At 42.9% G+C, this 24,705-nt stretch overlaps 2 protein-coding genes across 6 annotated transcripts in view; one reads left to right on the forward strand and one right to left on the reverse strand.

Moving 5' to 3' along the window:
• The window catches only part of itga5 (integrin, alpha 5 (fibronectin receptor, alpha polypeptide)), a 51,702-nt gene extending 32,493 nt beyond the window's left edge, over window positions 1–19,209 (forward strand). Inside the window, exons 17-30 of the mRNA XM_015967079.3 lie at window positions 238–395; window positions 671–808; window positions 7,693–7,757; window positions 8,725–8,872; window positions 8,954–9,046; window positions 12,110–12,189; window positions 12,265–12,345; window positions 12,449–12,554; window positions 12,710–12,868; window positions 13,451–13,558; window positions 16,602–16,715; window positions 18,478–18,579; window positions 18,666–18,788; window positions 18,905–19,209. Coding sequence (XP_015822565.3) covers window positions 238–395; window positions 671–808; window positions 7,693–7,757; window positions 8,725–8,872; window positions 8,954–9,046; window positions 12,110–12,189; window positions 12,265–12,345; window positions 12,449–12,554; window positions 12,710–12,868; window positions 13,451–13,558; window positions 16,602–16,715; window positions 18,478–18,579; window positions 18,666–18,788; window positions 18,905–18,988 — 1,559 coding nt within the window. The 3' untranslated portion in view covers window positions 18,989–19,209. The remainder of the gene's footprint in view (window positions 1–237; window positions 396–670; window positions 809–7,692; window positions 7,758–8,724; window positions 8,873–8,953; window positions 9,047–12,109; window positions 12,190–12,264; window positions 12,346–12,448; window positions 12,555–12,709; window positions 12,869–13,450; window positions 13,559–16,601; window positions 16,716–18,477; window positions 18,580–18,665; window positions 18,789–18,904) is intronic.
• Window positions 19,210–22,192: 2,983 nt separating this feature from the next.
• The window catches only part of rapgef3 (Rap guanine nucleotide exchange factor (GEF) 3), a 34,326-nt gene continuing 31,813 nt past the window's right edge, over window positions 22,193–24,705 (reverse strand). For all 5 annotated transcript variants that reach the window (XM_015967082.3, XM_015967081.3, XM_015967080.3 and 2 more), the window contains 2 exons: window positions 23,029–23,097; window positions 22,193–22,754 (listed from right to left, as the gene is read on the reverse strand). In XM_015967082.3, coding sequence (XP_015822568.3) covers window positions 22,636–22,754; window positions 23,029–23,097 — 188 coding nt within the window. In that variant the 3' untranslated portion in view covers window positions 22,193–22,635. The remainder of the gene's footprint in view (window positions 22,755–23,028; window positions 23,098–24,705) is intronic.

A 24,705-nucleotide genomic window follows, 5' to 3' on the forward strand; every position in this document is an offset into this window, starting at 1 on the left:
AGTTAAAGTTGTTTCTGTGTTCAATCACTTTCCATATCTAGTGATTATCCTAAATTACTCCATTCTCTGCATACAAGTGCTCTCCCATGCCATTATGTTTAAGTTACACTGAGTGCCTTGTATGTGTGTGTGTGCCTCGGGGAATTTACAGGTCTTTTGCAGACCTGTCATTAGGCCTCCTGAGTGCATTCATCATTGTATGAATGCTCATTTGTGTGCGCGTGTTATGTGTTCCAGACTTCCAGGTGGAGGTGCAGCTGGACAGTCACAAGCACAAGCAGAAAGGTGCGGTTAGCAGAGCTCTGTTCTTGGATTCCCAGCAGCCTTTGCTGCAGAGAAGTGTTAGAGTGCGACGTGGAGAGCGACGGTGCAACCACACACAGATCTACCTGAGAGTAAGTCCACAGCGTCAGCTCTTTAGTACTCGGAGTGTGTGACTCTGAGCTACTATAATATGAATCTGCAGCTCAGTATCTCTAATGTGCGTTTTACAAATGCCTTGAATTTGGTTGACTTCAGAGGTTAGTGAGGCAAAGGTGTTCATCAATAATGACTTTCTTTCCGTTGGTTCATGGGATATTGAGCTAAAGAAAACACGGAAGCAGAGAGAGGCAATAACACCGTGAGAACTGGATTTTATTCAAACAGCAGTGTGTTTCTTTTACTGCAGGATGAAAAGGACTTCAGGGATAAACTCTCCTCCATCTTTGTGGCCTTGAACTTCAGCTTGGATCCAAAAGCAGCTGCTGACTCCCACGGCCTGCGACCCATACTCAACTATCAGACCACCAGCGTGATTGAACAGAAGGTAACTTTACATCAGAATATATATATATATATATATATATATATATATATATATATATATATACACACACACACACATATGAACACATATGAAAATATATTAATTTCTTTAATCAATCACTGATAAAAGAGTCAATCATTTCACTTTAATGCCTCCTTGTCTCCTGTAAACATCTGCATGGATGAAGTCCTCTAAAGAAAAGTTTAATGTTTCAGGAAGGATTATAGTCGTGCTCTGAGCTTGTCTGGCTAAAGACTTCCAGGGTTCCTGCTTAAAGTCAAAAATTAAGAAAATCCTAATTGCAATCGCTTGTTTTTATTGAAATCATACATTTGATACCAAATCTCCAGCAATGGAGACCGGGGACCTTGTTATCCTAGTACTGTTGTATCTCTTTTCCACCTTGGGGTCTGGTGCGGTGCGGAGGGGGTCACCATCGGCGGTGTGGTCTGGTATTGGTCTGCAGTTTTCAAGCGAGGGTTTCTATTGCAGTTTGGACTCTCATGTTGGCAGGCAGGGTTAAATGAACCTTCATGCATGACATTTTAGAAAAGTTGTGCAACTATTCAGTATTTTTTGCTGCAAAGAATGGTCTGCAGAGCTAAAGGCAAAAATTAATACTTGCCAACAAGCTCCACATGACTCCAAAGTGTGGTCTCTGAATCCAGGTCTGACTCGGTTTGCCGGTCTGTGGATATAAATAGCATCCAATGTATTTCTACCATTTAGCATCCAATGTATTTCTACCATTTCCACTCCGGCTGTTTCTGTCCTTAACTTTTCTACATTGGGCTTACATTTTTTCAGCTTGGCCCGACACCGACCTGATGCCCGTTTGAATCCTTCGGCTGCCATCCACAGAGAAACTTCTTTTAAAACGTGCGTTTCTAACCGATGTTACCACTCTGTCTAGCTACTCCAGAGTAGAAGTCTCACAATGATAGTGAGGAATGTATGGAGCTCTGAGGCAGACCAAAATTTGCTGCTACTTGCTGGCATTTTCTGACATTTTTGTACAACTAATGAAACTACAAACAATGGAAGTCCTGGTTTGTTTTGCTTGTTGCAAGTAAATGATAAATGGCCTGTATTTGTATAGCACCTTCTTAGGGTTCTACAATCCCCCAAGGCACTTTCAGAACACAAGCAGTCATCCACCCATGCACACACACATTCACATGCTGGTGATGATGAGCTATGTAACCACAGCTGCCCTTGGGCGCACTGACAGAGGCGAGGCCTACCATACACTGGTGCCACCAGTCCCTCCAATGGCAGCATTCTCTGGTGGGAAGCCAAACCTGCAGCCTTCCGATTACTGAACAACCTGCTCTACCTCCTGAGCTACTTGTTTCTGTCCCCCAATCAGTGACCTGTGTTGTTGCTCCGCCCTAACCATGCTGCTCCACAAATTTCTGGACCTATAACAGAAGTGGGGCAAAAAAGTCCCGTGACTGGGTCAGTTATCTGGACTGGTTTTACAATCGGGACACAAATATTTGCGAGCTCATTCTGCCTGTTTCATGCCAGTTTGGGTCGTGGAAATTAGGCTTTGGAGTTATCGGCTGCATTTGACAGCATGGACCATAATCTTCTGATCTCTGGGCTACAACATTTTGTGGGTAGAATCACTATGGACTGGTTTGAGTTATACCTGGAAGAAAGGTCCTTCCAGTGTTGGGAAAGTTCGTTTAAAAAACGAACTAGTTCAAAGTTCAGTTCATACATTTTAAAACAAACTAGTTCGTTTCTTAGTTCATAATTTAAAAAATTTTGAACTAAGTTCACTATTCCAAAAATGAACTTGTTCATAGTTCTTTTTTCTCCTTTACATACATATATATATATATATATAAAAATATATTTATATATATATATATACATACATACATACATACATACATACATATATATATAAGTCATATATATATATATATATATATAAGTCATATATATATATATATGACTTATATATATATGTATATATATATGTCTATATATATGTGACTTATATATATATATATATATATATATATATATATATATATATATAGTCTATATATGTGACTTATATATATATATATATATATATATATATATATATATATATATATGAGTTATGAAATAATTTTCCAATAGTTGGCACTGGTTCAGTCCACACTCATAGCCAGCTGCAGTTTTTACCCTACAGTACATCGTAAACATGAGGAAAACATTATTTGAACTTTTTTTAATGGGAAATTATTAAACAATCTTAGGGTGCAGGCTGAGTTAGCAAACTCAAAGTGCAATATTAAAAGTGCAAAACATAAAATTTTTTTATAATCTTTCACTTAAGTCCCTTTTCAATTTTTCTGAATGAACTTTGACTCCTGCACACAGCATAGATGTAGAAGAGTAGGCGCTGCACCAACCGCTGCTGCCTATGTTTGGCCGCATTTGCGGGGTCTACTTTTTATAAACAAAGGTTAACAGAAAGTTTTAGCTAGGCATTGGCTCTGGAAAAGCTCAGTAGAGCTAGAACGGTGAAAGAACGCATTCATAAACCCGTTCACACACGCCAGGGCAAACTTTTACGCTCGTCAGGCAAAATATGAACGAGTTCAGTTCACGTTCACGAAAAAAATGAATTAATTCACGAACGATCGTTCAATGAACGCATTTGGGCACAACACTGGATCCTTCAGTGTCTCATTGGGTGATTTCACTTCTTCTAAAGCCTTATTCACTTGTGGGGTTCCACAGGGATCTGTATTAGGACCATTGTTGATTTTGTTGTATCTGTTACCTTTGGGTCTGACTTTCAGGAAACATGGGTGTAATTTCCACTGCTATGCAGATGACACCCATATACATACCCTTTAAGAGAGGTCAACAACAGTCACTGAATTCTCCCTCAGAATGTCTTGGTGAGGTTAGACAATGGATGTTCTTGAACTTCCTTGTTTTTAATGAAAAGAAGACAGAGGTTGTGTTTTTTTTTGTCCTAGTGCTTCATCAAGGGTCGACCTTGTGCGGTTGACTTTGGTCCGCTGTCCCCTTTGTTGAAACCTAAGGTTTTATACAGTTGTAAGCTGCTATACAAATAAAGTTGGCTTGGCAAGTTGTTTAAAATGTTAGATTTGACTTTTCAGAAGCATTATTCTCTGCTTTCTCTTTTGTGTCTTCTGGTGCATGGGTAATATAAAAGCCTGACCCATTTCCAAAAACAGTCCAGGTAAATGTACAGAATTTACTGAATATATCTGAACTTACGCACGAATATTGTCCAACACTGAAGTAAAACAAAAAAATCTATAAATTTCGTAAGACCCTGACTTGTTTAGTTGTTTTCCTTCTAGCTTTCAGAGCTGTTTAAACAAGTGGTGGCCACCACATGTGTAATGCCTATCAGATTGAAACATTTCAATCAGTGTAGTTTGTGCTCCTTTAGCCTCTCTTCTCTGGTATATTTCAGACCTCTTCCTGTTGGTCTCTCTCGCTGATGTCTCTTCTAGATATCAAAGTAATTTGGCCTCCAACAGATGTGGTTTGTTGCTGAGCCGAAGCTTTGAGTCAAGCTTTAGCTGCAACATCAATCCTCAAACTGTCAAAAAAAAACAAAAACTTTTTTCTCCAAAGAGAGCAAACTTGATCTGTGTGTAAATGTGTGTGAAAAAGGCGACTGCCAACTTATTACATCAGTCTTGCTTCATATTGTGTGAGTGCAGCTTTGTGTAAATAGTGAGGAGTGACCGTTCTACCGCAGCCTTGGATCAGGTCGGACACATGACACTTTATTGATTTCCACATGTGCTTTGGGTACGCGTGTCAGGCTGTGCAAGGTCTCGCCGGCCGGGCCAAGTTCTCTTCGAGCAGTTTCTCTCTCATCTTAACGTTATCCACATGTTTCTTGTGAGGGTTCTATTAATTTACATTACTGTTCAGATATTGTTTCTGTAACCTGCTAAAAGTAAAGCCTGCATATCAATGCCCTCTCTGTTCTTAAAATATCATCTGACCCAGTGAGAGTGACTCTGATAAATGGACTCCATTCATTTAGCCGATGGAGAGCCATGGTCTTCCTGTGCAGCTTATATCACATGCTGATGTCACAATGTTTTCTTGTGTTACACACACACACGCACGCACGCACGCACGCACACACACACACATTTCTGCATGTTCATGTGGCGAAGTTAGCATAGTGGTTACCTTGGTGCTCATAATTAAAGCCCCTTGATGGTGTAATAACAAAGATGGCAATTTACTCTCTGTAATCATTCCCTCCTCTTTCTATTTATTATCCTTATCATCACGTGCATCATCACACTCGGTCTCAATGAGACGCGATCCCGCCACTGCTCTACCACACGTTCAGTGGTAATTTGATCGCCCTGGCGGTGCGTCTTCATTTTTGTTGTCTCCCCATCAACTTTAATCTCTGATCCCTCGCGCCTGTTTTCCATTCAACAGAGATGTCTCAGACCTCTGCCTCCTCCCTCTCCTTATGATCATGTACAGCTGTGGTTGGCAGGCTGGTGAAGTGTGTGGTGAAAGTGTGGTTCGCCACACGGCGTTGTGATGTGGAACACGTGGGTGAGAGCTGGCAGCTTTGACCTGAGCTCTCATCTGGGTTAGGGTTAGGGTTAGGGTTATTTAAGTTGGCCAATTGTAAGTTTTTCTCCTCTTTGAATACTTTCTGAAGAGTAGCAACATGGGGGTCTCAAAACAACTCTTAAATGACCCGAAAACAAAGATTGTTCACCATCATGGTTTAGGGAAAGGATACAGAAAGCTGTTTCAGAGATTTCAGCTGCCTGTTTCCACAGTTAGGAACATATTGAGGAAATGGTTATGGCATCTCAGGCACAGTTCAATTTAAGTCTTGAAGTGGCGGACCAAAATATTCTCGAATAAACAAAAGTGAAGAATGGTGAGAACAGTCAGAGTCAATCCACAGACCAGTACCAAAGACCTACAACATTGTCTTTCTGCAGATGGAGTCACTGTGCATTGTTCAATGATTCCGCACACTTTACACAAGGAGATGCTGTATGTGAGAATGAGGCAGAGGAAGCCTTTTCTCTGTCCACAGCACAAACAGAGCTGCTTGAGGTATACCAAAGTACATTTGGACAAGCCAGCATCATTAGTAAGGTGCTGTGGACTGAAATGAAATTAAAATTGACTTTATAACAAGGGGCATTAAGCATAGATGAAAAGAACACAGCATTCCTAGAAAAACACCTGCTACCAACATGAAAGCGTGGTGGTGGTTCCATCATGCTGTGGGGCTGTGTGGCAAGTGCAGGGACTGGGAATCTTGTTGAAGCTGAGGGACGCATGGATTCCACTCAATATCTGCAGATTCTGGAGGAAATATGAAACCCACCTTACGGATCTGTGAGTTATTTAAACCAGAAGATTGGATCTTTTTATTGCAGGGATTAGATAACCGCTTCGTATTCACTCAGAGGCAACAGAAGAGAGAGAGTCAAGTTTAAAAGTTAAGAATTTTATTACTACCAAATTAAACTAGACTGACTTTAAAACTAAATGGATGGTGTAACTAAAATGGATGAGTCGGTGAATGGATGACGTGTGATGTCAATCAGAGCCAGCAAATCCGAAGAAGCGATTAGTTCTGATGGGAATTGAAGGTTATGTCTTCGCATTAAGCTTTGGTTCGGAGCTTAATAAACGCATGAGACACAATTTGCCGGTCTACCTACCCTTCAGGAAGTCCTCTTTAGATCCGGAATGTCGAGGTCTTAGCTTGACCCTCTCTGGAACCGAGCCGGTACGAAAAGCAGCGGTGCCGACCAGTCCAGTCTGAGTTACTTCCGGCTACACCACAGCTTGTTGGCGTCTGGTGAGACCCAAGCCTGGGTCTTGATGGTTCAGCTTTTGTTCTGAAAGGAACTGTTGCCGCAGTTGGTATAGCAACAAATTTTTCAGCTTGTCGTTGTTCTTTCGGTTAAAGAGTTTAGATCAGGATTGGCCACTCCGTCACTTTCTCTGGAACGCTTTGAACTGGCGTTAGAGCTGACGTGGCGTAGTTTTATTCTTCGGATGTTTTGGTTTATTGTCGAATGAAAAATTACCAAACACCATCAGAACCACGCCTCCGTCAGATCTGTAAGACTCTGATTGGATCAGTGAAAGTAATGTGCTATGTCTTTTTAACGCTACGTGAAATGAGTCCTGTTGGAACACTTAAAGTCACAGCACCTTTATATTCTATAGGATTATAATAAGGTAATTAATATTTTGATTTCACAGGTCGGTCACATCTGACTTATTGACTAACACTTAGATGGATTAGCGTTATTAAAATAGAGTTCTTTGATTAATTCAAAGAAAAGAGTTCATTCTTCATTCTGTTTAGCTGAAAATAAGCAAGTTAGAAGGAATGCTTGAGACCTTGAGACTATATCTCATGCAGACTAGTCTTGAGCAAAGAAGGAAAAAAACAGTCATTCCGTTCCGTTACAGATGTGTTATGAGAATAATTTTGATATGAAAGCATGTTGTATTGATTTGGTTATGAAAAAAACACAAACAGAAAAACACCCCAAAACAAAACAGAGATCATGTTTGTGCCACAGCAGCTGATTCACAGGACTGTCTGTGTTTGTAGTGACATCATTTAGCTGGTATTGTCTGAAGGGCTGGCATCCAGGTGTGTGTGTGTGTGTGTGTGTGTAAGTGTGATGGTGGTCGGGACTCAGGGGAGGAATGTGTTAGTCCTGCTGCATGCTGAATCTTGTCACACAAATCACGCTGTATTCTTTTAACAGGTGTAGTGTTCTTCTTACATGTGAGTTATTTTTAATCAGAGTGATCAAGACGCTCAGCAGCTCCTGTATTAAAACTTTATCATCCCTCTGTGTGTCTTCCAGGCTCAGATTCTGTTGGACTGCGAGAACAACATCTGTGTTCCTGACCTGAAGCTGGCGGTTTATAGGTGAGTCTGTTCACATTCTCGCACAGGTCTGAAACATCCCTGAGCATGTGGATTTCAGGAAGTTCAGCAGAATTTATTGAAATGTAGGCGGTAAACTCTGAACAAGGTCGCGGAGTTCCTCCACCTCGTCCTTTCAGGTCAAACTGAACCTGTCTGTGTGCTGAAGCACAATTCCAGCTGTTTTTGTTGTTCTGATGCATGCTTAGTTTTAACAGAGAGAGTGCCACGCCATCTAATAAAACCAGTATGCAGCGCTGTTGTTCCTTTAACAAATACTTAGAAGACAAGGACCTTGTTTGGATAGCTGTTTGCCTCTAAAACCATCAGGAGGACCCGGGCTGCCACGCTTTGATTCAAGAAATCTGTTAGCAGTTTTCTCGAACATAACAACCTCCCTGATACTCCCTTCTCTGCTCTGTCATTTTGATTTCACATTCCTATATTTATCTAACATCTGCCTCCCTTTTTAAAAAAACGTATGGTTGATTGGTCTCATAATCGGCCCGCTGATAGACGTAGAGAAAGATATTAACATCATTTTAATTTTAGTTTTGTACTAAATCACAGGAGCTTTATGGTGGTAGGAGGCGCTGACAGGACGAAAATGTTTTAGTGGAATTTGTGGAAATAATGATCACTTCTATAGAGTTGGATTCTGCAGCCAAATAACATAACCTGTAAGAGCGAGGGAGGGTCCCTCAGGGAGGTGTTGTAGGGTTTGTGGTGTTTTTTGTTCTGAGCTGGTGTTTGGTTTAAAACCAGTTAGAGGATAAGATGTTAATGCAACCACCAGAAAAGCCAGTGAATAAAACGATTATGAAGGCTGTGGTTCTACGCGGCAGTTTTGGGAGCTGAAGAAAGTGAGACGTGGGAAGATCTGATTTCTAACCAGGATAATCATGCTGATCACAAATCTAGGTCACTTTAATTCCATTTAACCTTCATTTGTCCTTGATTGGTCCCACAGTGACATAAAAGAAGTCTACCTCGGCGATGACAACTCATTGACCTTGACTTTCAACGCCAGGAATGAAGGAGAGGGAGGAGCGTACGAGGCTGACCTGTACGTGGTGATGCCCCCTGAAGCCGATTACAGCGGGATCGCCCGAAATAAGGTGAGAGGAAAACACCAGAAAACACAGATAATCTGTAAAGTTTCTGCAACGAATGCATCAATCTGTCCTCTTTTATTTTAGAGCTTAACCCAGCTTACCTGCAGTTATGATACAGAGAACCAGACCCGCTTCCTCAGCTGTGATCTGGGCAACCCGATGAAGGCTGGAACCAATGTAAGATCATTGTTTAAAGATGTGGAACATAAAAAACCCATTCTTTAGTGATTAATTCTGATTATAAATGGTTATTCTGAGTGTTTCATGCAGGCTGAACATGAAAAAAGTCTTCTACATAAATCTCCTGCATTAGCTTCTAATAAAACTGGAAAAGCCTGAAAGATCTACGTCACACTGTCACTTAACATTCATGGATTCATCCATCTTGACTCGAGATGGGGAAGGCTGTTGTTGGTTTAGCATCCAGGAAAGAAAAGAGAACCTCTAAGCTAATGTAAGCTAACCATTAGCTCCACCACACAGCAGAACTCCTCCAGGCTTGTGTTATAGGTGGAAATTAAACATCAACGTTGCAGAGCAAACAGAGTCAGTGGTCGAACCGCCTTGCTATTATCTAGTCCAAGACAAGATGTCCAATATCAGGATATACACCTCTGAATCTTGCCACCTGAAGCTCAGCAGTGATGTGGCTCACTTCTAGTTCCTGCAGCTGGTGCACCGGCTTTTTTCTTACTCAGAGTATAACTTGCAAGGCATTCATTCCTACTAGAGACTAGGGATGGAGAGACTCCCTGATCTGAACCGGTGGTTCGTTCATAACATTTGCGATGCGATTGCACGGGTAGCTTCAGTGTGCATCGTATAGAACGGATGACTATATCACAATGTATGTTTCCATGCACGCCTCTCATCAGTAAAAGCCATGGTTAAATTGATGACTTCATAGTTTACCAGCTTTATCTTTGTTTTTTGAGGTGCATTGAACATCTCATCAATCTCTTCCAGCGGAAACCAGGTGGTGCGCAGCCGCAGTGCGACAATATTCCTCTCTTAACTTGCCAAAATAAAATAAAGTTCCTGAAAACAAATCCGTGACAAGGTGTCTGGTTTCTGCAGCAGCATATTCTTCTGATCATTCTTATTGATCTAATACCGAAGCTTTGTAAGAGGCATTTTACGATATTTGCTTATTATTGTAACAATTGTGCAGAACTAAAAAAAAACTCCAGACAGAAGGACATTTTGCCCTTAACAGTAGTTCAGAGAAGTCCAAAAAGCAGCAGAGATAAACGCACCTTTCTCTGCAAATAACACAGCTGTTAGATTAAGATGCTAAAACGACGAACGCATGGCGACGAGAGAGGTTTTGCTTCTACAAACGAACACAACGGGTGCTAAAAGCAAGCCAAAACTGCCTAGTCTCCCTTTAAATGAACAGTAACTTTAGGTTACAGCAGCTCTCACAATAGATTCTTAAGGATCACTGGGATATTTAAAAAATATAGTTTCATAATAATTCCTAATAGTTATATGATAAACTGTAATCATTTTCTGAGTCTGCTGGTTTATTTTTCTGAGCAGAGTGACCATCTTTATAACCCTCCTATTTTAACAGAATATTGTAGCAATAAAAATATGTATAATATGTAAATACAACTGATGAAGTGCAATGTCTTTTCATGTTGAATTTATTGATAAATCTAAAACCATAGAGGATCAAATGCATCCGTCTGTCACGTTATGGGGGTGGTTAGGACCCAAAAATGCAGATATCCAGGATGACACGAGGCAGGAGTTGATATATGAATAAATCCTTTTAATTGTAGGATGAAACAAAAATAAATCCGAAGGCAGGGAGCCAAAAATCCAAAACCAGAAGAACAAAAGCTCACCTAGAGCACAAAACTGGGACGAGACACAAAGCTCACACAGAGCATCAAAAAACGCTGACATACAAACAATGGACCAACAAGACAGGGCTTAAATACACTGGGGCATGATGGGAGGCAGATGAGCTGCAGGTGTGTGGGGAGAGGTCCAGGTGAAAGCAATACTTAATCAGGGAGGGAACTCACACGACCAAAGAAAAAAAAAACTTAAAAACAAGAAAAGCAGCCACATAACTAAGGCCTAGTCCACACGTAGCAGTTTAAAAAAAAAAAAAAACGAATATCCGCCCCTCCAAAAACTTGCATCCACACCACCTCGTTTAAAAACAAAACTCTGTCCACACGTACCCGGATAAATACGTTGTTAAGGACATGCCAGACCTGTAGGCGGCAGTACTTCCCCCATTCTTAACCTCGTCCTTCGTCTGTGGTCTTCTGCAAGGAGCAGTAATTCTGCTTGCAAAAACAAACAAGCAAAAAGCGCTTGGACAATTGATAAAGCGAGCGCAGCTCTGAGGGCATCCATGCTGTCGGCTAGTGTAAACACAGGTCGCACACGTGATGTCAGCATTTGTTTGTCGCGGAAAGTGACGTTGCGGACCTTAAAACTCCGGTTTTGTCTGTCCACACGCAGACACCCAAAACGGAGAAAACGCAGATCTTCACTTTGGCCGGAGTTTTTAAAAAGATCCGTTTTCGTGTGAAAAAACTCCGTTTTCGTGTGGATGACAGGCCAAAACGTAGAAAAATATCTACGTTTTGGCAGATCCCCGGCTACGTGTGGACAGGGCCTAATATTCTAAAGGGAAGGAGAACTACAAAGACCGGTGGGACAAAACATACTAAAGAGACTAATAAAATGAAAAGCTGAAGCTATAAACACTGCAGAGGGATGACTGGCTACAGAGGGGTGACTGGAGAAGACTAAAGGAACACAGGACCTGAGAGATCTATCTGGAAGGCTGAAGACCAGGGGACAAATGAGGAACACAAAGAGACACAGACCATGACATCGTCACAGAGAAAGAGAGGAAAAAACAATTGTGACGAGTTTGCAAATCATTACTGAATCATAAGAAGGGATGAATCGTATCAAATCATGTCGGCAGAAGGTGTCACCGTATCGTTAAAGCATCACATCGCGGGTAACGTATCGAGATATGAATCAAATCAACCTAAGTGGTGGGGATTCACATCCCTACCAGAGACCACGGCAAATGATTTGATGAAACGAGTGTTCCACACCTTTAACCCTTTTTCCTCATTTGTGTTTTTAAAAGTAGGATTCAGTTGCGTTTGCTGGATAAACTGAGTTACGGTGGGATGGCACAGAAAAGATCTGCATGTGCAGGAAAAGTTGTAACAGGAAGTCTCCGTTTCATCTCCACAGCTATGGGCAGGCCTGCGTTTCACCGTGCCACGGCTGAAGGACACACATAAAACTGTCCAGTTTGATGTGCAGATACGCAGGTACATCCCGAGCATCACTTGCAACAGCGGTTTTTGCTAACTACTGTAATTTTAATCTGTATTCTGATTCCACAGTAAAAATGAGAATAATTCTCATAGTGAAGTTGTGTCCCACAAGCTGGATGTGGTCGTTCAGGCTGATGTCATCCTCCAGGGGTGAGATGAGTGTTAGCAGTCGTTATTCAGAACTTTTTGGGAATTCATTAAGTTTCCAGTGCCTCCTTATTCACGTCCTCATAGCCCTCCTTTCTTTTTCAAGTGTGTCCCGACCAGATAAGGTCTTCTTTCCACCGGCCAACTGGAAAGTTCCCAAAAACTATGGGGTGGAACAGGACGTGGGGCCTGCTGTGGAGCACATTTATGAGGTAATCAGCCACACTCTTATCTGTGCATACTCATCAGGGCGGAGCAGAGGGGGCTTGATCCTCCTGTTCATTCATATAAAAGGAAAAGAAGAAAAAAATCCTCAGAGAAGCAAAAAAGAAACCAAAGAAACCTGTTCACCTGTTTCTTCCTGCAGCTCGTTAACAATGGTCCCAGTCAGATCAGCTCCACCTCACTGGAGCTGCGCTGCCCTCTCCTCATCCAGAGTCGCACCCTCCTTTATCCTCTGGAGTTCTCCACCGAAGGCTCCATCAACTGCACTGCAGACAGACACATGAACCACCTTAACCTAAAAGTGAGTATCCCTCATCCACACACACACACGCACACGCACACACAAGCACGTGCACACGCGTACACCCCTGGGGTTGCATAAAGTGAAATTAGAGATGGTTTTCCAGCACGGTCCCAGTGTTTTGCCCACATCCACCTCCTCCTTCCAGCTTCCCAGCCCCACCCGGGACACTTACTCCACCACGGCTTTGAAGTCACAGCTCTTCCCTATGTTCAGCACAGCTTGAAGATCCACCTCACCCAACGCCACACTCGCTCATCTTCAACAGGCAGCAACACCCTTTTATACCGAGCGGGAGCCGTTGGATTCTTTGGGCAAAGACATTTCCATGCAGTTGTTTTTGTTTACATGTGAAGCTTAACAGATATTGAGCAGGGCCGTGACGGGTCATACGTCTTAGCTGTGTGACCTAATGTTTTATTTTCCCTCGTGAGCTGCCGGTGAGTTTCCACGGGAAAGGAGGAGGAGGACTCACATGCTACTGATTAATGAGGAGAAACGTCAGGGTCATGCTAACATCAGGTCTCTTATCGACAGAGAGCACCGTGTTGTTCTAATGGGTGGTTCGTCTTTCTCGTTTAGCTCCAGCGCACATCCACCGAGTCTCCCATCCTGGCACTGAAGGCCCACGAGCACCACGTTGAGAGGAGGGATCTTCATAAGAACCAGCTCGCCCATTTGACAAATCTGGTAAGGGAACTTCCTGGAGGTGACGAACGTCAACAAAACATATCACTTAAAAAGAAGGAGTTTGCATTTTTTGGAATATTTTGTTCAGTTCCTTTCAGAAAAGTCACCTAAGTAGTATTAAGTGCATGAACCTAGATCTATTAGGCGACACCATCCATTAGACTGTGGTAATCTCATTAAAATGAAGAGGTCAAAGGGCACAGCCTGGTCATCGTGTGCCACTTAACATTATAAGCTCTTCATGAGCAGCGGGGCAAAAACAGGGAGGGGTGTAGGGGATGTACTGTTGCCTGCTTGATTCACACACATCGTTACACAGTGGTACAGTTAATTCTGTCTCACAATGCTGTCCTGTTTTCAACCCCCACTTGGATTCTTTCTGCAGGAACATTCCATGTTCTTGCAGCGCATGCATGTTTGCGTCCAGTTTCCTTCTACAAACCTAAAATATGTCTGTTAGGTTAGCTGGTGACTCTTCATTAGCACTTCTATCTCAGTGCAGCCCTTTGATGAAGTGATCAGGTCAAGGTCGACCCCCACCAGACACCAGCACCCTATGATCCCCATCAAGAGCAAGCTGGTGTAGATGAATGGGTGCAGGGTGTTTAAAGTCAGCCACGCACACTGGTCCTATTCCCCCCCCCCCCCCCCCCCCCCAATTGTTAATCATTCTATCTGCGGAGGTCTTTAACCTCTGTCAATGTGTGATCATCAAGCAAGTTTAGTGACACTAAACTACGAATCAAATCGTTCTCCTATTCTTGCTGAATCTGCACTTTTACTTTTCAGACTTTTAGTAAAAGTCATTTAAGTCCACATGCTTCAGTGTTTGGTTCCATTTGTCCATGGAGGACATGGAGTAAATGTGAGAAGTTACATAAAGTATAAAAAAAACTACCTTTAAAAGTTCAACAGGGTGAAAATCATTTAGCTCTGATAGTCTTATACCAATGAACATGTTACAGCCTGTTGGCGTTCCCTTTGAAGGTCTCAAAATGACCGATCATGTGTATTTATTTATTTTTGTCTGGCCAATGTTGCTCACCACATCAGCTGACTGATATATTGCTCGATTATCGGCTACAACAAAAATAATTAATCAACCCAACAAAATGTTTCTTCCTTTTGGGAACAAACTCCGTGGCGACCAGAATGCAGATTTTGCACACACACACACGGCGTTGGGCTTGGACATTTGGAAATGTTGTTGATCCTGTCACGAGCAGAACTCAGAAGACCCGTGAAGACGCCAAACACAGAAAAGCAGATAAAAACGTCTTTTATTTGCTGCAGAGTTACCAGGTGGATGAGGCTGGAGACCGAGTCGGAGGGCAGGCGTGAGTCAAAACCAGATAGGTGCAAGCAGGTACAGGGAGCAGGCTGGAGACGTGGCAGAAGACAGGCGAGGGTCGTAAAGGAAGGCAGGGGTCAGGAGAAAAACGAGGTCCGGAGGCAGAAATCCGGCAGGGTGGATGGCTGGAGAATTTACTGGCAACGGCTTTCAATAATCTGGCAATGACTGGGTAGCTGAATGGATCTTTTATAGCAGGGGAAGCAGGTGTGTGAGATGAGCTGAGGAGTCAGGAGCAGGTGAAGTGGATGAAGCTGATGACAGGAACAGGTGAGAAGAATGGAGTTGATTGTGGTTGCCAGGGGAAACAGGGCTTGTCAGGAGCTTGGTGAAGGGACCAGGTGAGCTGAATGAAGGTTAAATGAGGAGGCAGAGGAGGGTGAAGGATGGGAGTCATGACAGATCCAGCTGGGAAAACTATTTGAATTGGATGACACCCGCGTACAGAAAAATAAACTACTCATGACTTTCCATAGTAGGCTATGCTAGCAACGAAACAGCAGGATAATTTCATAGATTTCTGTCAAAATAAAAGTGTGCAAAGAGAAAGTTAAGGACTATCACCAGCATGAAGAGTAACGCTCCTTCCTGTGTTTGTCCATAGATATGCGAGAACATTTTAACAGGTTCCATTTCTGAGAACGTGCACTTATTTTGTCCACTACTCTCTTTTGTTTTGCCTTTGAAGCCTTTTTTTTTTACAGTTTTAAAACACGACTGCAACAAACACAAGACTAATGTTCCTTTCCCATACTTGTTATTAAACTGTTTGTGTACCGCAAAGCTTGGACCCAAAGCAAATGTTTTCAGAGTCATTTATTCATCTCCTTGCAGCCAAGGTAGTGTGTAAAATACCACGTAGCGTTTCCTGAAACCCAAATGGATATGGGATAATAAGGGAATGGCTTGTCAGAGCCGGGTTTGAATGTTGACGATGTTTTCAGGATGAATTTAGCGTACTTCTACGACGTTTCAGCCTGAACACGCTCCCTGCTTACAGCGGTGCTGCTGCCGGGACATAATGTTATTCTAGTAAATTGTGGGAACAGCCAGAAAGTCGCACACATAATTCCATCAGACTGGATTTGTGAGTTGTGGATCTGGGGAATTTTTGGATCTCAACTACTCATGTAATTTTCTCAGACCTACATCATGTAGACCATACCAGGAGGTGGAAGCAGACTGTCTCATTACTCTTAAGTCGGTTTAAGTCTGAGCCTAAAGGAACTGGGTGGGTTCTCCTGTCTCCTCTTCTGTTTTCCTTCTTGATGTAATAAGTAAACTAATACTCTCCCGCAGGAAACCCAACAAAACCCCTCAGTCCTGGGGTGGTCGAGCTGCAGCAGCAGCAGCAGCAGCTCGGAAGGGCAGAGTGTGTATGTTTTGAAACAATAAAGTTGCATTATGGGGATTTAATTAAGATTGCCTATTATACAGCCTTGAGAAAAATGGGCTGGTTTTAGTGGTTGGGCAATAATGTGGCAAGTGGTACACGCCACATTTTTACAGTCTCATGACATTCCTTCAGTCTAATTCGAAGCAGGCGTAGTATAGGGATAATAAAATTGGGCTCTTTGTTACATTTATGCAGCATTAGATGATCGTTAAGGGTCCTAACGTGTCAAGTTTTCGTTTTATCTGTTTACCAGGTCATCAGAAGTCTGTTTATGTCTCGTCTGTTTGTTTCCGTAGTCATGCTCCAACGTGGAGTGCTGGGCAATCCAATGCAACGTAGGTCTGCTGGAGAAAGGAACAACCGCTATCCTCAAAGTGCGTTCCCGCATCTGGGCCAAGACCTTCACTGAGGTTAGTGGGAGAAGAACCTTGCCATTCAAACGGGGCACCGAACACGAACTTGGGTTTTCAGCGGAGGAAAACGCTGCACACTCTGGATTAGTCTCTTCCCACATGTCAGGCTTTAGCAGGGACTACGAAACCGTTTTCTTTAAAGCATCAGAAAGAAAACGAGAGTTTAAACCCCGAATGCAAACAAAGGCAACTGGCTGCAGTAGGCAGTCTCACGTTTGTTTGATGTTTTCTTGGCTTCAGCAGTGGCTCTGAATCAGCCGCCACTGACATTACCCCCACATCGATGTGCAGGCCTCGTCATGGTGCATTTCTGTCCTGCCGTGTCTGAGCTACTATAATTGTTTCCCACCTCCTACGTATTGCAACATGGAACATGTGTGATGTATTGGAAATTCATTATCTGGCAGTCCCGAACACTCACAGGATTGGAATGTGTGGATGCACAGATGGTCTGTGTCACCACCTTGTGTTGATTTACTGTAATTACAGCAACAGCCAGAAGTTTTGGGAATGGCACAAGTATTTAAGACACAAACAATTAAAAGGTTTCAGTGGTTGTATTAAAAATTACATCACATTCATGCAAGGAGTCAATGTTGTTGGTGTTTTCTTTTCAAGACCTCTGCAGTTCACCCGGATCCGTCATCGTCTAAATCCTGACTGGTGGCACCCGTTTTCACATAAACCAGTGAATTGAGTTTGTTGGGTTGTTGTTTGGGTCTGAAGAGTTTCCTGGCCATGGACCCATAACTGTTTGCTCCTTAAGCCACTTAGCTCTGACTTTCTCCTTCTGGCCCAGTGCTCCAGAAGACACTGCTCATCACCTAACTGTTGTCGGAGGAGTTCCTCTGGGAGGATGTTTAGGTACCTTTCTTTATTCGGGGCGACGGTGGCACAGGAGTTAAGTGCTCGCCCCGTAATCGGAAGGTTGCAGGTTCGAGCCCCGCTCAGTCTGTCGCTGTCGTGTCCTTGGGCAAGACACTTAACCCACGTTGCCTGCTGGTGGTGGTCGGAGGGACCGGTGGCGCCTGTGCTCGGCAGCCTCGCCTCTGTCAGTGCGCCCCAGGGCAGCTGTGGCTACATTGTAGCTCATCCCCACTAGTGTGTGAATGTGTGTGTGAATGGGTGAATGACTGATTGTGTTGTAAAGCGCCTTGGGGGGTTTCAAGGACTCTAGAAGGCGCTATATCAAATACAGGCCATTTACCATTTACCATTTATTCATGGCTGTTCTGAGGCTAAACTGTGAGTGAGTCCACTCCCTTGGCTGAGAAGCACCCCCACACACATACATGAATGATCTCAGGATGTTTCACAGGACTGATGGAAGAGCTCACCGATTCCTCTCCTCCAGTCCTATATTCCTAACAACCAGGAAGATGATTCATCAGGGGAAAATAACTTTTCTCCAGTCCACACCAATCCAATCCCTGAACTTTAAGCAGAATATAAGTCTGTCCCAGATGTTTTTCTTGGAAAGAAGTGGCTTCCTGACACCAGACCATCCCCCGAGTCACTGTGCTGCCGGTGCACTCACCATCAGTTACCAATCCTGATTAATCTCTGCGTATCAGTGCCAGGGGGTGATCCTAAAATATAGATTTAGTAAATAATTGTAATTCATCTGACTCTCTGAGCGTTTGAGTTTATTCAAAAAGTCATCAGAAATAAACGGCGATAATTAATGTTTGTGTCTTCCTCTAACATTTTGCTACAGCCTTGCTTGTCAGCCTAAATATGACTTCTCTTGTATCTTCAGAGATCCAACAAGCAGTATGTACTGGAATGTCTCGCCACATACAGTGTGAATAAGATGCCGTATGCCATACTGCCTAAACACTCTCCGAGTGGGCACAAAAAGGTATTAAACCAGAATGTGCATTCATACTGTAGGCTGTTATCTCCGTCAGGTCCGCTTCATCTTCAGGAACTGTCCTTCCTCCTCAGGTGGTGACTCCAGTGGTGTGGAACAAGCCGGACATAGAGAACTCTGTTCCCCTCTGGATCATCATCTTAGCCATTCTGGCTGGTTTACTGCTTCTGGCGCTTCTAATCTATGTCCTCTACAGGGTCAGTGTTTAAACTCTGCATCGACCTAAATAGCAAAGCTAATCAGATGTTTTTAAAAAGAAAACGTCAGATCTGATGTCTGCGTTTATAAATTGCGTTTCTTTTTTTCTTTGCAGCTTGGCTTCTTCAAGCGATCGGTGCCATACGGTACCGCCATGGAGAAAGCTCAACTTAAACCACAGGCTGCCTCGGAAGCTTAAGTAGCGTCGAGATTCCCAAAAAACCCACAATGTCTAGCCATGGGATTGCAATGGAGAAGCATGAAGGAACACGATCAAAGAGCAGGTGAAGACTTGTGTAGACGAGAGACCACTAGAGCTCCACTGCGCTGCACTAGAAGAGGACAAAAACCCAAAGATCTCCAAGCCAAATGAATGTTTTATTTAATTTATGATTTTATTTTTTATCAGGTTGGGATTGTTTTCACGTTTTTTTTTATCTCCACGCCTAAAGACTTTATTAGACTTTACATAAAGGTGACCGCAGAATGCACACAGGTGTCCATCAGCCTGTACTTGTAGCATCTCAGTGGGTTTAATTTTACTGATGATTGTGATGGAGAACTCTGTAATGCCCTTTTAACTGACTTTTACTGGTGCTACAGATCTGAAGGGTTCACTGCCTTTGACGGGATTCGGTGTGTTTGTGGCCTCTGGGAGGAAAACCTGCTTCCCGATGAGGCCTGAAGGTGTTTCTCTGTTTCTTGATCACAAGATTAGTTTACAGTTTTCAGGTGAGAAATGATCCTTCTAGAGGCAGAAATTCAAAGTGATACAATAGCAAAGTAGTAAACATAGGAATCCCACCTTTTAGACTCAAAGTCCCAAATTGTGTCCGATGCACGCTGGGATGATCGCCACCATCAACCCAAATACAGGAAACGCGGGTATTTAAGTAATGAACTGTTTGTGAACATAACGACTTTCTGCCTCAGGTTGGTGGACAGTGTGTGTTTTGCACTCAAAGGAAATCTACTGATATTTTTCCCGAGACACCAAAGACTGACTGAGCTTCCTTTGAGTTAGACTCCTACTGAAGACTTTGTGTGAAGTCCTGTGTGCTTGTTCTCAGAGTTACCAACGCTGTGCCGTTTACTGGGATTGGGACTGGAACCAACGCAGACCAGTGAAACCTCTGTCGGAATGTGGTGTTCTCCACAGAATTATGTTGTTGTCTTTGCTCCTGCTTGGTTTGGGTTTAAAATAATGTTTCTGCCCTTGCTAGCTGAGAAACAAAATATTCCACCTGTCGCAGGTGCCTTCCTTGATGACCTATTTTCAGAGAAATGGCTTTTGCACCTACAGAAGTAGTTTGAGGGCAGCCGAGACCAAAGCCGAGTTGACATTACCAGGGGCGTGTCCAGGGAGTGGCCTGGGGTAGCACATGCCACCCTTAGAATCTGATTGGCCACCCCAGGTGCCACCCTACTGAGTTCCAGTTTAAATTGACTTTACATTGTCAACAAAAGGCTTGGGTTGTAAACTCCAAAATAGTGTGTGGTAGCATGCACCTTTCACCTTGTTTTTTAGCCCAGGCCTACAGAACATTTCTGTAGTAATATTATTTAATATTTTTTCATACTCACATACATAGTATTTAGAGTCCCACTCAACTCCAGTTGGTGGCAGTAATGCAACAAGAAGTGACTTGCTAACCACCACAAAAGTAGAAGATGAATAGAAAAAAATGGACATTGTGCAGTGTAAAACTCAAAAATTCACTAGAAAGTAAATAAACGATTTGTGTAAATAAATAAATGAGCATAACCATTGGTGCCACCCATGCATAAACAAGTGCCCCACATGGGCCACCCCATTTTAAAAGTCCTAGACACGGCTCTGGACATTACATCATTATTTTCATTGAATTCAGTGTTTTTATTGCCAGCATGAAAACCTCCAATGCATTTAGGCATCAAATTCAGCAGGAATTTAAGCTTACAGAATAACGTGCATGAGCTGCTGGCATTTAGTAACTGGAGCCGTTTTAATATGGCAGCAATACACTTTAGTCTTGGCTTTGTCATTAGCTCATCAGACATGTTGGATGTAAAAGCTATTTCTCCCAACATAGTCCTTCAATGGGAAGCTATAACGAGTGATTTTTACAATCTTTTCATAGCAACACGCCGACATGGCTTAAAGAAATCATATTAAGTGAGGCGCAGGAAGAAACCACAAAGCTGACGATGATATGATGAAGTTCTCTTACAAAGATGGGACAATCAGCAGAATTGCAGCGCTGACAGGCGGCTGAAGGCAGACGGATAATTTTTCAGCACAAGGCTGAATGAGATACTGTATTTTGATTGTTTTATATGAGTTATATGAATGAGACGTGGCTGATGTCAACCCCAAACCAAAAAGGGCTACAGGGACTGAACAATGACATGCTTTGTGTTGGTATCTTTTGTCATGTACATAGGATTACTCACGTGCCTTATGTGTAAATACTAAATGTTGGTGAGTTTGCTTGTGTATGCATCTTCATGCAATTGTGTGACTGCTATATTTAAGGAAGTTGTTTCTGTGTGTGGGCTTCACCTTTGCCTAGTCCTGTGCAGCTTGATGTAATGAGGTTGCAGCTCCATGTTGCTAACAGCAGAAATACCTCCTACTAAAGGGTAAACAACTAGGCACTGGGAACTACACGTTGTTTGGAAGTGCAATATTTATACTCAATCTTTCCTTTTTAACAGTTTTCTTTTGTTTTGACGTTTTATGTCTGATTCTGTTGCGGTAAACCATAATTGCTCGTGGCTTTTGGTGTTAGCTCGCTTTTCCCCACCTAAAAGGATATTTTCACCACTTCACGTGTACTCTTCACTTCACTGGACCCTGAACTACCGTCATTATGGCACAGATTAACGCTGAGCACCGACTCGCTGGCGCAGTTTGATCATTTCTGTCTGTTGTTACAGCTGTTCGGATACGATCATTTCACCAAACACGTGTTACACATAATTTTGATTTACTCGACTCCCTTAATACCCACTGATCAGAGGGTGATTTATGTTCACATGGTCCACAAATCCTTTATCACGCACATTCTCTTCATGAAATTCTTTCCTGAACATGTCAACTCATTATTTATACAGAAATCTTTTTTTTTTTTTTAGAATGTTCTCCATCAGGCAAAGGCACTGGTAAATTTCTTCTATTTTTGTTTTTTAAACACGTCTTAGCCCACTTTTGCTCTCCGGGACTTTAGAGGAAGATGTTGTACATATTTTTGATAAAGGAGAGAAACTGATGGAATGGTTTGTTGTGAAATTTCTCACCCCATATTGGGGAGACCTGTTTAGGTGGATGATGGCTCCTTTAAAAGTAATTTTTTTTTTGCCTGCTATTGTTTGTACTTTAAATAAAATAAATCCCTTTGTAAAAATTCTTTGCGTTCTGGTATTGAATGTGAAAATAATTTATTTAGAAAACACAGTATGAAATTATGTGCATGTCAGTTAGTGATGCCAACCTTAGCATACAATATATTACTTTAAAAGTGAAAACTCTGGTGTGCAAAAAGCTAAAAAATATATAAATTTGTGGCACATATGTGTTGCACGTGTCCATATAAAAAAAACACCAGCAAGAGCAATACTTTGTACATATTGTTACATTGGATAAAAGTGTCCCAATGGTCTTAACTAGTCAAGCTGCACATTTTTACTCTCAGAGCTGAAACCCTCGCTATAAATGTCCACGACCCGTGAATTACAGCAGGTCTCCGTCAAGTCACCTGAGACCCATCTCTCTCAGGCAAGTGTTAAGGTTCACTTCGTCCTGCTAGCTTGTTCTCTGCTTCAGAATGAAGTTTTTCAGTCTTTCTGATTCTGAAGGCAGACATCTCAGCATTCCATTGTTCTTGAAAGCTGCGTTAGCTTTCGCTGGTTGTCGATCACCTTCAGATTTTGGATGTAGTGGCGGACGTTGCTGGGAGTGCGCAGAGGGAAGGCGTGTTCTGAGTCTGGACGGAAAGAGGAGGATGTTTCACTCATCTTAGGCAAAGGGAAATCAGAACTAATGACAAAAAAATGGATGTAGTGAAGTGAATTTCCTCTTAGATCAGGGACTGGGGTTAAGTCAGGACAACGGTAATGGGGCCTTGACTGACATGAGGCCCAAACGTATTATTCTTACTTTAATTAAAGAATCTATGTGATATGTTTTCATGGGGCCCTAAATCCCTGGCAGAGCCCTGACAAGATCCACCAGTGAATCAGCCTGCAGATGCAGCTTACTTGTGGACAGGCGGGTAGGACCCTCCAGAAATATGCGATCAGCCAGGCCTCTCTGTGGAGAAGAAGGCACTGCAGAGGAAACAATGAAAACAACATTAATATCCATCCACATGTCTGATTTCAGAATTGTTCTTTCACCTAGTGGCCTCTACAAATCCCCTTGTGGTTGCCCTTTTAGCTCCAAGTACTCTACTAATGGTTGACTGAAACTGTTGACATAAACAAGTAGCCCTAAGAAGTAACCCAAGACTGTCTAAAGCCAAACCACCATGTCCTGGGCAGGGTCTTCTCTGGGAAGGACATGCCCGGCGGTCCTCCACTAGGAAGTATCCGGGGCTCCCTGGCCAAACATCTGAACCACCTCAGCTTGCTCCTTTTGTTGTAGAGGAGCAGGTGGTGCTTCTCAGAGTCCCTCTCAGATGGCCGAGCTCCTCACCCTATCAATAAGACTGAGCCCAGCAACTCTGCTGAAGAAAGTCCTGTATTATCCAATTTTCCTTTTTTCTGTCTTTACTCAAAGCTCAGACGTGGACAGCCTTCTGATTTTGCTTCTTAAACACCAGAGCTCCCGTTGATCTCCTGCTCTCTCCTTCATGAACCCCTGAAGCAAACCTTGATATTCTGAAATTGCACCCCTTCTTGTTATTATACACGTAGAAGTATGGAACCCTTAGGGATACCGAAAGCTCATTGTTAACCTCTCCCCGCTCTCACCACAGGCATGCTGCCATGTTGGATTTGTTTTATTTTGATTTGCACATCCTTCTCTCGTGTACAACCTTGATATGGATTCCCAGTGTTGTAACTGCCTTCTGTAATTTTGTATATAACTAACTGAGAAATATTGTGACTGCATCTTTTGCTGCCTCTTGGACAGGAGGACTCCCTTGAAAATTAAGTTTTTAATCTCAATGGTACCTTCCTGGTTAAATAAAGAAAAAAATAAAGTGGGGGCTTGTCCGGGATTTAAACATCTCATATCTGAATCAAGAATCTTTATTTTACTATTGGAGTGACAGTGTCAGAGGAGTTAAATGCAAGAGGGTTGCAGGTTTGGTTGTTGGTGGTTGTCAGGTGTATGGCAGCTCCATCTCTGTCTGGAAAGGTGATTTTCCAGGAACACAATGCACAGAGTAACTCGGATCGATGCCGCTCGGCCCGGCCACTTTTTCCAAGGGCATACATAGTTCGGTATTTTCCCTCTACTTTCTCCCCAATTTTTAGTCCCTGCTCCCTTGAGGTACCTGGCAAGGCCAGGTTGGGCTGGCATCGTGACTCTGGCCGCTGATTTGCTAGGGGGCGTAGTCACTGGTTGCTCCTGAGTTTTTAGCTTTCTGTTTCACTGCCTGCAGCAATGTCCTGCAGACAGTGAGGTCTATTTTCCAGCCATAAAACTGAGCAACATGTCCAGAAACACCAACATTTTTCAGTTGAGTTGTGTTTCTGTGGAGCATACAAGGTAACTTGAAGTTTACCTTACTGTTTCACTGCCTGCAGCCATTTCCTGCAGGCAGTTTGCTAATCACCTCATGTTATTTTGTCACGAGAAACAGCAGTACAGAGCTGTTTTAGGCCAGGGCAGCCAGGGCAGCTGTGGGTACACTGTGGCTCATCACCACCAGCGTGTGAATGTGTGTGTGTGTGTGTGTGTGTGTGTGGGTGGGTGGGTGGATGACT

This window comes from Nothobranchius furzeri, chromosome 15 (assembly GCF_043380555.1).
Source record: "Nothobranchius furzeri strain GRZ-AD chromosome 15, NfurGRZ-RIMD1, whole genome shotgun sequence".
Classification (NCBI taxonomy): Eukaryota; Metazoa; Chordata; class Actinopteri; order Cyprinodontiformes; family Nothobranchiidae; genus Nothobranchius; species Nothobranchius furzeri.